General features: G+C 38.2%; 1 protein-coding gene across 11 annotated transcripts in view; it reads left to right on the top strand.

Moving 5' to 3' along the window:
- LOC127066064 (ephrin type-B receptor 1-B) overlaps positions 1 to 13,455 on the top strand; it is a 157,473-nt gene that overhangs the window by 86,246 nt on the left and 57,772 nt on the right. For all 11 annotated transcript variants that reach the window (XM_050999308.1, XM_050999314.1, XM_050999310.1 and 8 more), the window contains exon 3: positions 8,538 to 8,617. In XM_050999308.1, coding sequence (XP_050855265.1) covers positions 8,538 to 8,617 — 80 coding nt within the window. The remainder of the gene's footprint in view (positions 1 to 8,537; positions 8,618 to 13,455) is intronic.

The raw sequence follows: 13,455 nt of genomic DNA, 5'->3' as shown, positions 1-13,455 counted from the left end.
AAGTATAAATTAAGCTCTTAATTATATTCGAGGATTTAGTTGAATGAATGGATTTATTCTGAGCGATGAATGTTTGTTATGTAAACTTTGTAGATACGCGCATCTTAAATATCAGAAGAAAGAGAGAGAGAGAGAGAGAGAGAGAGAGAGAGAGAGAGAGGGAAGGAGAGAGAGAGAGTGGAATTTTTAATAGAAATTATATCGAGTTGTTTTTAAATAAAAATATATCATATTCCATTTTGTTAGGAACGATTGTAGAAATAATATATTAGATCCAGTAATTATTATATATGCATGAAATCTTTATTATAGAAGATTTATTTGAATAAATAAATTTATTTTTGAAAGGAGAATGTTTGTTATATAAAGTTGCTACAGAGATACATATTTTAAATATCAGAGGAAAAAGAGAGTGGAATTTCTAATAGAGATTATATCGATTTGTTTCTAAATAAAAATGTATCATATTCCATTTTGTTACGAACGATTGTAGAAATAATATATTAGATCCTGTGATTATTAAATATAAATGAAATCTTTATTATATACGAGGATTTATTTGAACAAATAAATTTATTTTCGAAAGAAGAATGTTTAATTATAAATTTGCTATGCTATAGATACACGGAGATATACGTCTTAAATATTAGAGGACAAAGAAAGAGAGATAGAAAAAGAGAGAGAGTGGAATTTCTAATAAAAAGTATATCGATTTGTTTTTAAATAAAAATGTATCACATTCCACTTTGTTACGAACAATTGTAGAAATAATATATTAAATCCAGTAATTATTAAACATGAATGAAATCTTTATTATATACGATGATTTATTTGAACAAACAAATCTATTTTCGAAAGCAGAATGTTTATTATATAAACTTGCTATGGTATAGATACACAGAGATATGTATTTTAAATATCACAGGAAAAAAGAGAGAGAGAGAAAGAGAGAGAGAGAGAGAAAATGGGATTTATAATAAAAATTATATCGATTTGTTTCTAAATAAAAATATATCACATTCCATTTTGTAACGAACGATTGTAGAAATAATATATTAGATCTTGTGATTATTAAATATAAATGAACTCTTTATTATATTCGAAGATTTATTTGAACAAATCAGTTTATATTTGACAGGAGAATATTTGTTATATAAACTAGCTATACTATAGATACACGAAGATATGTATCTTAAACATAAGAGGAAAAAGAGAGAGAGAGAGAAAGAATAGAATTTATAATAAAAATTATATCGAGTTGTTTTCATAACGAAAAGATTTCATGTTCCCTTTCTTTTTTCCACGAACGATTGTAAAGATAATAAATTGAAATAAAATATTTTGATCGTACAAATATTCAAGGGAGAGGCACTCGTGAATACCGGACAATCCAAATAATTCATCAGAATTACTACTAGAAACTTATATACATTTATACATATATACATATGTATCCAACATGTAGACCCATATCCTATGCGAGATTATACTCGTTCGAATATAATATGAGGGATCGTGGACTCTCTCTCTCTCTCTCTCTCTCTCTCTCTCTCTCTCTCTCTCTCTCTCTCTCTCTCTAACTATCTATCTATCTATCTCTATCTCTCTTTCTCTTGATGGCGGGTCAAGGAATAGAAAGAAGTAGTGCGAGGGTAGAAACTCTAAAGAGAAGGGTATGGGCCAGAAGAGAACGGTATGCATACCGTCACACCCTGCGACACGCTCCAAATTTGAAATTTAAATTTGGTGCGTCTCGCGAGAGCACGTTTTCTCTCTCCCTTCCTCTCTCTATCCCTCTCCCTTTCTCTTTCCACACTGGTTACATGAACACGCATGCAGTGACATCGGCGTTCACTCGGGAGAAAACGTATGTAGAGAAAGGAAGGATGTGAAGAAAAGTAAGGAAAAGTATAGGATGAGTTGAACGGATGATGCCCTCAGAGAAGGACGCAGAAGAACGAATGAACGACCCGTTAAAGTCGTCCTTTCCGTTCTTCGGTAAACACGCTCGAGAATAGTAATTCGAAACTGGCCCTTGGAACTTGTCTCTTTCTTCTTCTTCTTCTTCTTCTTCTTCGTTTTCTTCTCTTTCTCTTTCGACCTCTCTTTCTCCCTCTTTCGAGCCGCTCCCCCACCTCGTCCATCTTTACAGCCCTCACCTACTACTCCCCTCCTCTTAGTAAAGTTGTATCGGCAAGGGCCTATCTGTGTCGGTCGCTCGATACGACACGAGTCACAATTTTAACGAAATCGAATTGATGTCATGTTCAAAGCGAGAGACCCGGCCCGTGCATCGTCCTACCTACCCTGTCAGCCTTTTTCGGTTTAAAATGTCACGCCACGTTTAAACCGGACTTTCTGTTCGGACGCTTGACGATATCGTACATATATACATACATACATACATACATACATACGTGTGTATATATATATACATATATACATGCATACATACATATGTAGAGATACGTACGTATATTTCAATGTATATGTTACCTAAGATATATATATATATATATATACACACACATACATCTACGTACATTGACGAACTACATAACACGTCGATCTAGCACGATTTTCATCATTTTTTTCTTTTCTTTTTTTTTTCTTCCTCGATTTTCTCTATAAGTATCGGCACGAGTTGTGCAAAGAAAAGATTTTGTAAAAGCGTGCCAGACCAGAATCCAATCGTTACCGTTACAATTTTTACAAAGCACGGTTAGAAGAACGGTACATTTATCGTCCGGTAATTTACCGCGAAACTCGATTCGAACGTTTATTGTCGTTCCAAGCTTAAATAGTTCGATACTAATTACATTTAAATACTTCGATTTAGTTCGCGATCGTATATGGACAGACTTCGTGTAAAGTTCATATACGTATAAAAAGATATTTAATATAATATCAAGATTCAAAAAAGGAGGAAATCAAAAACCGAGTGTCTTTTCTTCGCTCTTCTCAGGATGTTAGTATAATTGTGCAGAAAACGCTATTAATTATATCGAAACTTATGTTCGTTCACCGAATCGTACTTCATTAATTTTAATCGTTTAGAAGAGTCTTGTCAAACAAAAAATAAATGAAGAAAAAGAGAGAGAGAGAGAAAGGACCGAGCGATTTCTCGCGCACATATTTGTTTAATCTCATAAAAAATGCAGTACGAATAATTTAGCTTCTTCGTTTGCTTATTTTTCTTTTCTCTCTTTTTCTCTCTCTCTCTCTCTCTCTATTTTTCTCTCTCTCGTTCTTTCCTTTTCTTGTTTTGTTGTTTTTATAATTAGAAAAATTGAAAATTAATCTAGGTCAGCCTAATTAAATGAATAATTTTTTCACATGACCTTCGACTTCGGGCGAATTAATTAACTAAATGCTACTACGTCGAAAGAGAAAGAACCATTCTTATTATTTAATTTAAAAGAAATTCTTATCGAGATCTCGTGCTTATATAAAATTTTTCATGGAAACTAAAGGGAATTAGAGCAAGTGCCATTTCCTCTCGCAATGTAGGTCGTTCAATGAGTGCCGAGAATACGTACAAACATTAATCCTTTTAAATCATTATTATATATTCTTTTTTCTTTCTCTTCTTTTCTCTCTCTCTCTCTCTTTCTCTCTCTCTCTCTCTCTCTCTCTCTCTCTCTCTCTTTCTCTACAGCGAGAATATTTATATACGATAAAAATGTTGCAAATAAGTGACCTCAACTTTTGCCCCTGTCATCTCCTTCGATTTTCTTTTTCCTTGCACAAAAATTCATTGATTCTCGAAAGTAGGATTTATCCATTTTAATCCTTCTCTTCCTCTCTCCCATCACTCTTTCTAAATTTATAATCTCCAATGGAATTACTATTCGACGAAGTTATCGAGAGAATTGATAGATTCGGAAGTCACGATCTTGGTATTATAATTTTCTACCTTAACGAATTAGATGGTAACGCGTGGCAATTGAAAGATCTATTATTTATATTCGAACGATATATATATATATATACATATGTATGTGTGTATATATGAGACTATATCTATATGTATGTATATATAAGACTATATATGTATGTATGTATGTATATATATATGTATACATACACACACATATATATGACTATATCGATTAAACTTTCTTTTATTCAGTAGCATGGGATGGGGATCGAAGATTTAAAAATGGCGCCGAGTCGCGAGGGACTCCAACGAAGACTTTTAAGTATTCAACCGAAGTCTAACCTTGGATGACAGAAAAAGAGAGACAGAGAGGAAGAGAGAGAGAGAGAGAGAGAGAGAGAAAGAGAGACATAAAAAAAAGAGATGAAAAAAGAACATTCCATCTGGATTTATCGCTGAAACCCTCGTCGTTATTTCATTCGACGAAACGAATTGCTTCTACGTAAAGAGATAGATGCTCGATTATTTTAATAATATAGCATCTTAAGGCAATTGCATAAGTCACCAATCGTATAAAAGTTCACGAGACGATTAATATAAACGTAATAATCTTTTCTATGAATACGCGATCGACTTCTTTTTCTTTCTAACTAACCTCTTAACATATACGTATGTACGTACGTTCACACATTCATACACACACACACACACATATAATTCCCTGTTTCCTCGTTTGCGAGTGACATAATTTGCGAGAATTTTCTCGGTCTCGTTGTCTGAGCACCGACTCGTAAATCCAATAGGGAGAAACTCGTCTACTCTCGAGGAATTCCACGACGATGCGACTATGCGAGTGACTCGTGTCACGTGACACGTGTCCGTTGCACCGACTCGCACCGTGCCACGACATATAATGCACGTGTTGGTTGGCCGGTGCACGAGCACAAGTATGCACTCTTTTTCATTCTCTCTCTCTCTCTCTCTGTCTCTCTGTCTCTGTCTGTCTTTTCTTTCTCTTATTCGGCAGCGTATCTTTTTCTACTACTATTACTCTTCCTCTGCTCCTTCTTCTTCTTCTTCGTCTTCTTCTTCGTCTTCTTCTTCTTCTTCTTCTTTCTCCTCTGGTTGCTCCCTTCTCTAGCAGGTACGTGCTACGAATCGATCCCCGAGGCCGTTTGGAATTTCAAAGCGCTCTTTGACCGTCTTCTTGAAAAATTCAGAGGACGCCCGAACCGGTGCCACTGCTTTTTTTTTTCTTCTTCCTTTTTTTTCACGGAGGAAAGAATTTTACCGACTTTTCACGTGCGCGATCTTAAATCTAAAACTCTCTCTCTCTCTCTCTCTCTCTCTTTCTCTCTCTGGATCATCTTCTCTCTCTCTCTCTCTCTCTCTCTCTCTCTCTCTCTCTCTTTCTCGTTCGTTCGACCGGATAAAAGTTATCCCGAAAAAAAGATCTCAGATTTTCGAGAAAAATTCTCCTCTTTTACTTCCAACATTGGCCCTCTTTCGAATTCAATACATTGCGAAGAGATACATGAGATTTCATCTCTTATACATTGATTTTATTCAGGTAGATTGTCATTATCCGTAAAGTTGAAATCATCTCTAAATTTATAATCGGATATATAATTAAACAGATGATTGATTTTATATGTAAAAATGATAAAAAAATATTATTATATATATAAGTATTACGATAAAAAAATATATGTAACGATAAAAATATTATTGATTTTATATGTAAAAATGATAAAAAATATTATTATTATAAAAAAGATATAGATTTTATATGTAAAAACGATAAAAAAAATTATATATAATAAACAAATAGAATTTTCTTTCGAACAGAGAGACTTCATAGCTCTCTCTTTCTCTTTTTTCTTCTTTGTCTACGTTTCTCTCTCTCTCTCTCTCTCTCTCTCTCTCTCTCTTTCTGATTTTATCAAATGAAAACATCATATAAAAAATATTATTAACGAACAAATAGAATTTTCTTTCGAACAGAGAGACTTTTCAGAGCTCTCTCTTTTTTCTTCTTTGCCTCCGTTTCTCTCTCCCTCTCTTTCTCTCTTTCTTTTTCGTTTTATCAAATATCATTTGAATAGCGATTTAGTCGATGATTCGAGGAAGAAACAACTTAAAGATAACTCACTGAATAAGACCGATTGGGGAGAGAGATAGTCGGGCGCGAAACTCAGTGGACCGAAGTGAAGACCACCCCGGTTGGTTCGCTCGAATAATAGGTCAATCTCGAAGCTTCGCCGCCTCGAGGTGTATTAAGGACTAAGCAAGGAGCGCGCGAGGAGCAACAGAGATAGATAGATGGATAGATAGATGGATAGATAGGAGGGTGGAATCTTGCTCCTCGAAATCGGTTCGTCGTCAGTGACGCCGCGTTCCTATATATCCAAAGTACTTCTCGAGGGCACTCGAATCAAGCCGACGGACTGCAAAGCCTATTAGACGCAATGAAACGGCTCGGTAGACGTGCTAGCTTATTTGCTTGCTTGCTTGCTTGCTTGCTTGTGCATTCAACAACGAAGATCCACCGAGATTATCCTGACGATCGTTCATCGATCTCTCTTTCTCTCTCTCTCTCTCTTTTTTTCAGAGACTTTAATAGCTTACAAAACACGCAACGCATAAAGATCGACGAGTATTCCTCTTTTTCTATTCGAAATTGAAATCAGTGTTGATCCTCCGTCTTAACCTCCGAAGGAACGACACATAGTAACTTTCAAGTGGTGATATCAATGCGATCTTTCATCGGCATATTTTCGCGCGCACGTCGGAACTTCATCCGTGTCTGGCGTGAGAGCCCCTGGGATTTTGCGTGTCTCGCGTGTACGAGGGTGGCAAAAAAGAGAGAGAGAGAAAGAGAGAGAGAGAGAGAGACTGGGAGGGAGGAGGCGAAGGGCGACTGCAGCTTGGAGGGAAGAGAGGAGGTAGCCGCCGGTTGAAGGGCGCTGGATGGATTTTGCAGCACGCAGTTTTCACCTTTGAGATTCCATCCGGCGTGTGTGTGTTTCGAAGGAGAACGGGGGTGAAGGGAGGAGAGGAGAAGAGACGAGTTGCACACGGCGTCGGCTGGGGTACTTTGCCCTAGGAATTCAAGGACCCGAGGGCTGGCGAAGGTAGAAGGGAGGGGGAGAGAGAGAGAGGGAGGGAGAGGGGGTGCCAACGACGCTCGTCGTCGTAGCCGTCGTCGTTGTTGTCGTTGGGGTGGCGCGTCGAACGTTAGGAAGGGTGAGGGTGAAGTTGTGTTGAGGTGTGTAGGTGCCGGTCGATACGCTTTCTCGCACTCATGCTACCTTCTCCTCTCTCTCTCTCTCTCTCTCTCTCTGTCTCTCTCTCTCTCTCTTTCTGTTTTTCCCTTTCCCTTTTTCCCTTCGTCTAACTTTCTCTCGCTTTCTCTTCTATCTCCCTCTCCCTCCTCCCCAACATTCCCTTGACTCCTTCTTCTCACCCTCCCCTAGGAACGCCGCGACGGAAGCCGCCGAGCTGCAAGGTGTTTTAGCGCGCACTCGAGAAGCCGCCATTTTGAGAGGGAGGGAAAGAGAGAGAGAGAGAAACTCTCCGTAGCTTGAGCTTTCTTCGTGCTTCGCTTTTGCGCGATGAACATCTCCAAGCGTCGAAAAACAACCGACCGAACGTACCAGCTCTCTTTCTCTTTCTTCTCTCTCCAGACCCACCCCCTTCTCCCTCCCAGACCCTTCCTTCCCTCTCCTACCCGCCCAACCCTCTTAGCGAACAACGCTTCGCGACTCGCTTTTCCATCGGCCGTGAGCTCGTACGCCTACACGTCGTCGTCGTCGTCGTCGTCGTCGTCGTCATCGTCGTCGTCATCGTCGTTGTCGTCGTCGTCGTCGTCGTCGTCGACGTCGACGTTGCTACTACTACCTCGTCTAATTAAAATTCACGAGATACGCGGCGCGCTAAATCGACGTGTACCGCCACTACTCACAAGTCTCTCCCGCTAAAATGGATTTATCTCTCTCTCTCTCTCTCTCTGTTCCTCTGTTCCTCTTTCCTTCTCTCTCTTTTTCTTTTTCTCCATTTCTTTCTTTCTTCTTTCTCTTTCTCTTTCTCTTTCTCTTTATCTTTCTGTTTGCTTATGACGGCCCTTCTTCCAATTATTATTTCCGTGTAACGCTCATATTTACGCTCATTTCTCGACGCGTATCTATAACGCGCGTAATTAAGCTTGCTGCTCCCTCTTTCGTTACTGTCTCAACAATGTTCTCACGACGATGAAAAAGAAAAGAAAGGAGAAGAAAAATAAAGCAAAAAAGAAACGAAAAAGACAAATTAAAAGAGGAAGAGTCATGACTTGTTCTTTTTAACGAAAACAATATGGCGTCAAATAGTTCTCTTTTAATCTATGATGATGATGATGATGATGATGATGATGATGATATAATAATCTAATAACAAGAATTAAAAATAATAATAATAATAGCAACAGCAACAACAATAATAATGATGATTATTATATAATTATAATTATTATTAGTATCATCATTATCGTTATTGTTTGCTATGATAAAAAACGATCGATATCATTGAATATTTCTTTTCTTTTCCCTCTCTTTTTTTTTTTTTTTTTCATTGTAATATAAAATCTTTAATCTCATATCGCATCTTTTTACAATTTCAGTCGTTCTCCTGGACACAACGACGGAGGCGAAGCTCGAGTGGACGAGGTATCCCTATGGACCGCAAGCAAGCACTCCTGGCGTAAGTAAACACTCACGAAATATTAACATTGACTCGGTCTCGCGACATATTCCGCCCAAAATTAATCGCGAAGATGAGCCGACGAAGAAGAAGAGAGAGAGAGAGAGAGAGAGAAGGAGAAGAAGAAAAAGGAGGAGGAGATAGAGATAGAGATAGAGATAGAGAACGTTTATCATATATCAGCGCATTTGGATTTCGTTCGTTCCTCAACGAGATAAAATGAGAGCACTAGCTCGTCGTTCCATTAAATCCGTCGCAATCCGCATTCGAATCTGCTGTCAAATTTTTTTTATACTTTTTTTTTGTCTTTCTCCCTCCTACCTTCTCCGCTCTCTCTCTCTCTCTTTTTATCTGCCATCTAAACTTTTAAAAGGATTGCCCGGGCGAAGCTTCGATGGCCGCCATGATGGATAGCGACAAGTATGGCAACGTTATATCGCGAAAACCATTTATCGACAATACGTATGTTCTCCTCACGATAATGGATCGAAACTCTGATCGTAGTTTCGTAATAAATCTAAAATAGCGTAAACTCTAACCGTGTTTCTACGGATTGAGTAACAATGTCAATCAAAAGGAGGTAATATTTGCTGTTGCGGCGCTTCCGAAAAAAAAGAAAGAAACAAAAATAAATAAATAAATAAATAAATAAATAAATAAATAAATGAAAATAGACGAAAATGGACGAATCAATTAGAAATCGATGAAAATAAAATAAAAGCAAAAGAAGAAAAGAAAGAGTTAGGGAAAATTCTCAAAAGAAAAAGATCGAAGACTTTCGGTAGTGTTGCGTCCCACGTCGCGTTCTTGGTGCCACGTCGAAGAATCGCGGAAGCAGCATCCGAGGGATTTGTTGTCGTGGTAGGAGGCATAAGGAGCAAAGGAAGAGTAGGAGAAGGAAAGAAAAGGATTCCGGAGCTTCCCGACACCTTCTCGGTGGACGGAAAGTACTTACGTTCGCGGTCCGTAGCGACGTCCCGCGGGGTAAAACAACGGCAAGAAGAAGCAACCGGGTTCCATGGGGGTACCAGAAGCACTTTATGGTCTCGGTACGCGCGGCATACGTGAGCTCCCGCTGACCGGTGCGAGCTCTTTCTGTCTCTCTTTCTCTTTCGGCGCCATGTTTGTTTTTCAGTTGTTAAGCGCGCAGCGGGCCGCCAGACAGGTTTAAATCAGCCTCCGCCTCCTCTTCCTCTTCTCTCTCCCCCCCTTTCTCTCTCTCTCTCTCTCTCTCTCTTTCTCTTTCTCTTTCTTTTTCACACTGCTCGCGTATATCCTCTGTCCTTCTCGATCTCGCATCATCCGATTGCTTCTCTCTTTCTCTCTCTCTCTTTTTCCATACCGCGCGTACCACCGGCCCAAGAGTCAGTTCGCTGGGTAACAAATTGCTTTTTGTTTGAACGGACAAATTAGAGAGACGGCCGCCAACTCGAGAGTAAGAGTGAGAGAGAGAGAGAGAGAGAGAGAGAGAGAGAGAGAGAGAGGATGCGTTTATTTAAACGCCATGTGACGTACCGCCATTTTCTCTCTTATAGAGGTAAGTACGTACACGTTTATACGTATTAGTTTGTATATACGTATTACATCTACCGAAAAGGTGTTTGTCCGGGGAAACACAAGAAACCAGTATTTTTGGTATTAACGTGGGTTCCACCAAAACATTGTTATATCCTCCGAACTTCAAATCTAAAGCTCATACAAATATTTTTTGTTATTATAGAGATGATATCGATGGTACTTCTAGTGCTATAGAACAAGAAATAAATAAATAAATAAATAGAACAGAAAGATCGTCGGAGACGACTTTTCTAATTTTGTATTTTGCATTTGGCAGTATACTTACTTTCGAGAAGAGAGAGAGAGAAGAGATAAAAGAAAAGCCAAAAAGAAAAAAAAGAATTGTGAAACAAAGGGCAAATATTTCATTTGCTTTCTAGGCACGATGGCGTCGTCGTCGCGGTCGTGAATTTACGTGGGTGTCGAACGAATATCTCGATTTCGTTCGAGATCGTAATGATAAACCGTTCCTGGCACGTTTTACGGCTACGTCGAGATCATTAGATTTCCCGTGGAGTTGTCGATACACGTAGGTAATTTCTCGTGACGATGACTCGATTGATCGCAACGAGTAGATTTTCTCGATTTTACAATCGATACTTTTATTTTTATTTGTAAATTTCCAATGTTGAATTTGCTCGTTATCTTGTTCTTTCTTTTTTCTTTTTCTTTCTCTTTTTTTCCTACTTTTATTATTACTCTCAAAACTCGATCGACTCATCTAATTCCCATTTTTAACAATTATTTATCGCGAGATCGTTTATCCGTGTTCTTTTTCATCCCCAACTCTCACTTCTTACTTTTGTCTGAAAATAAGACAAAAAGGAAAAAAAAAAAAAGATAATTTTATATCGAAGCACCTTATTCTTTGCTCTTAAACTGAATTCGTCATTTTCTCGCATGCGAGAAAACACGAACAAAAGACTTAATCCTTCACATTGTAAGTGTGATATCTCTCGACTTCTTGAACGAAGTTTCTCTCTTTCTCTCTCTCTCTCTCTCTTTAGCTAGTGATTCTTCTTCTCACACGGGCGCCACCGAACAAATTTATCTCCATGAATCCATAATTTATGACCGCGTTTTATGTTGTATTTATGCATAGTTATCTTGCCCTCGGTCTCAGAACGAAAGAAACATTCTCGTAGTACCTACGTACACCTACCTACCTATCTACCTTCCTACCTACCTACCTACCTACCTACCTACCTACCTACCTACCTACCTACCTATCTATCTACCTACCTACCTATCTACCTACCTACCTACCAACCTACCAACCTATCTACCTAGGTACTACATATACGTGCTGACGCCGAATACGTTCGTTTATTTATTAATCACTGTCCGTTCCGAATCAATGAGCACCGAGAGAAACCATCTTCGTTTTGTTCCTTTGAATTCGATCCGGACAGTTTCATCTCGTAACGTTATTTTCTCATTGGAGCGGCACGAGTAACTACATAGAATATTTTCTCGCTTCACGATCGTTACCCTCGATATTTAACTTTCTTTTTTTTTTCTTTTTTTTTCATTTTCTTCCCGTAATAAATTTTACGACGACTCCCGTATGTGACTTCGTTAATTATTATCTAAAGAATGTTAAGTATTTCTTCTTCTTTTTTCTTTTTTTCTCTTTCGTTTTTTTCTTTTTTCTTCTTTCTCTTCTTCTTTTTGTAATTCTTCTTCTTCTTCTTATTCCTATTGTTTTTTCTTCCTTTTTTTCTTTTTACGTAGAAAAAAAAAACGGAAGAAGGACGAAGAAAAAGAAATATAGAAGCTAAACCTTTAATTCAAAGGTTTACTTTTTTTCTTTTTTTTTTTCCTGTTTTCCTTTCATCCTCGTGGATGACCCATATTCCAAAGACTACTAATTTACACCGTATTACTAGGCGATAAGTGGGATACGAGTAGCAAACGTCGTATCTACGTTCGAATGGTAATTTCAAGAATGATAGAAAACGCGACACTGGTATTACGAGTTACAGAAATGGAACGAATTTGTGAAGGATAGATAGAAAAAGGGAGGATCAGAAATAGCAAGAGAAGAAGAAAAGAGAAAGAGAGAGAGAGAGAGAGAGAGAGAGAGAGAAAGAGAAAAAGAAAAAGAAAGAGAGAAAATACAGAAAATCGTGAAATCGAATTTACGTTGGTTCACGCGTGTGTCCAGCAGCGTCCTCTTTTTTTTCCAACCTTTTCGAACTTCGATCGTTAGTGCAGCAACGCTAATCGAACAGCGTAACGCTCTGTTTGAAAAGGCTCTTTGAGGCTGCTGTTGATTTTCTTGGGTGCTAAACGGTTAGCCCAGCAGCAGCAAACAGCACCAGCACCAGCACAAGCAGCAGCAGCAGCAACAGCTTGCGAAGAGAAACAGCATTGGATCGTTTGCAGCATGCCGCCCCGGAAGCTCCACTTTTTTTTGTGTTCTTTTCTTTTCTTTTTTTGTTTTGTTTTTCCTATAAACTAACCCATGAAAAAAAAAAAGAGAGAGAGAGAAAAAAAAAGAAAAAAGAAGAGCTTTGACGAACGTTCCAGTCACTCTCTCGAAGTACCTAGTACTTTAAGTGGACTATTTTTGTTCGTTAGAGAAATTCCGTTTTGAAAATCCGAACTCTTGTATTCTGTCAATGGCCAAAATCGTCAAAAAATTCGATTGATTTAGTTTCGAACAATTTTGAGCACTAGAGGCAGGAGCCCTCGAGGACTCGTGACCGATTGAAACATGCCAGTATCAAACTTCGATTATGGAACAGTCAGTGAACGTGTGACGTCACCAACATATGACAAGGTATTGTCGAAGGTATTACGAATCTTTCGTAATTTCTTTTTTTTTGATACACCTTTTTGACTCATTCGAAAGACGAGAACTTATCTAAAAAAAAAAAAAAGTAAGAAAGAAAAGAAAAATGGAAACGTCACGCAGAGATACAATTTCGAACGCGGCTCGATATCTTTATATATATTCATTCGATTTTATCTGTCTCTTTTGTTAATTAGAGCGAAAGACACCAAGGATTGCTCTGAGATATTCGTCGAGTTAGCTTTTAAAATTCCTTTACATCTATGTCAGCGTCGAGACAAATGTCTTGATTGAGCAACGTCATCCGATTCCCATAAAACGTGAGTTATCTTTTAACGTGGACCGTGATACTTGATAATAATTTTAATGACTAAGAACAATGCAGAGACTTTTCCATGTTGCTTTTGACGAGAACGTGTAAATTATTTGTAACTGGTATCCGATTTGACTGTTAACACATTTTACGCCGCTATCTACGTTAATT

The sequence above is a fragment of the Vespula vulgaris genome, chromosome 9, assembly GCF_905475345.1.
Source record: "Vespula vulgaris chromosome 9, iyVesVulg1.1, whole genome shotgun sequence".
NCBI lineage: Eukaryota > Metazoa > Arthropoda > Insecta > Hymenoptera > Vespidae > Vespula > Vespula vulgaris.
This window is presented reverse-complemented; position numbering and strand designations above follow the sequence as displayed.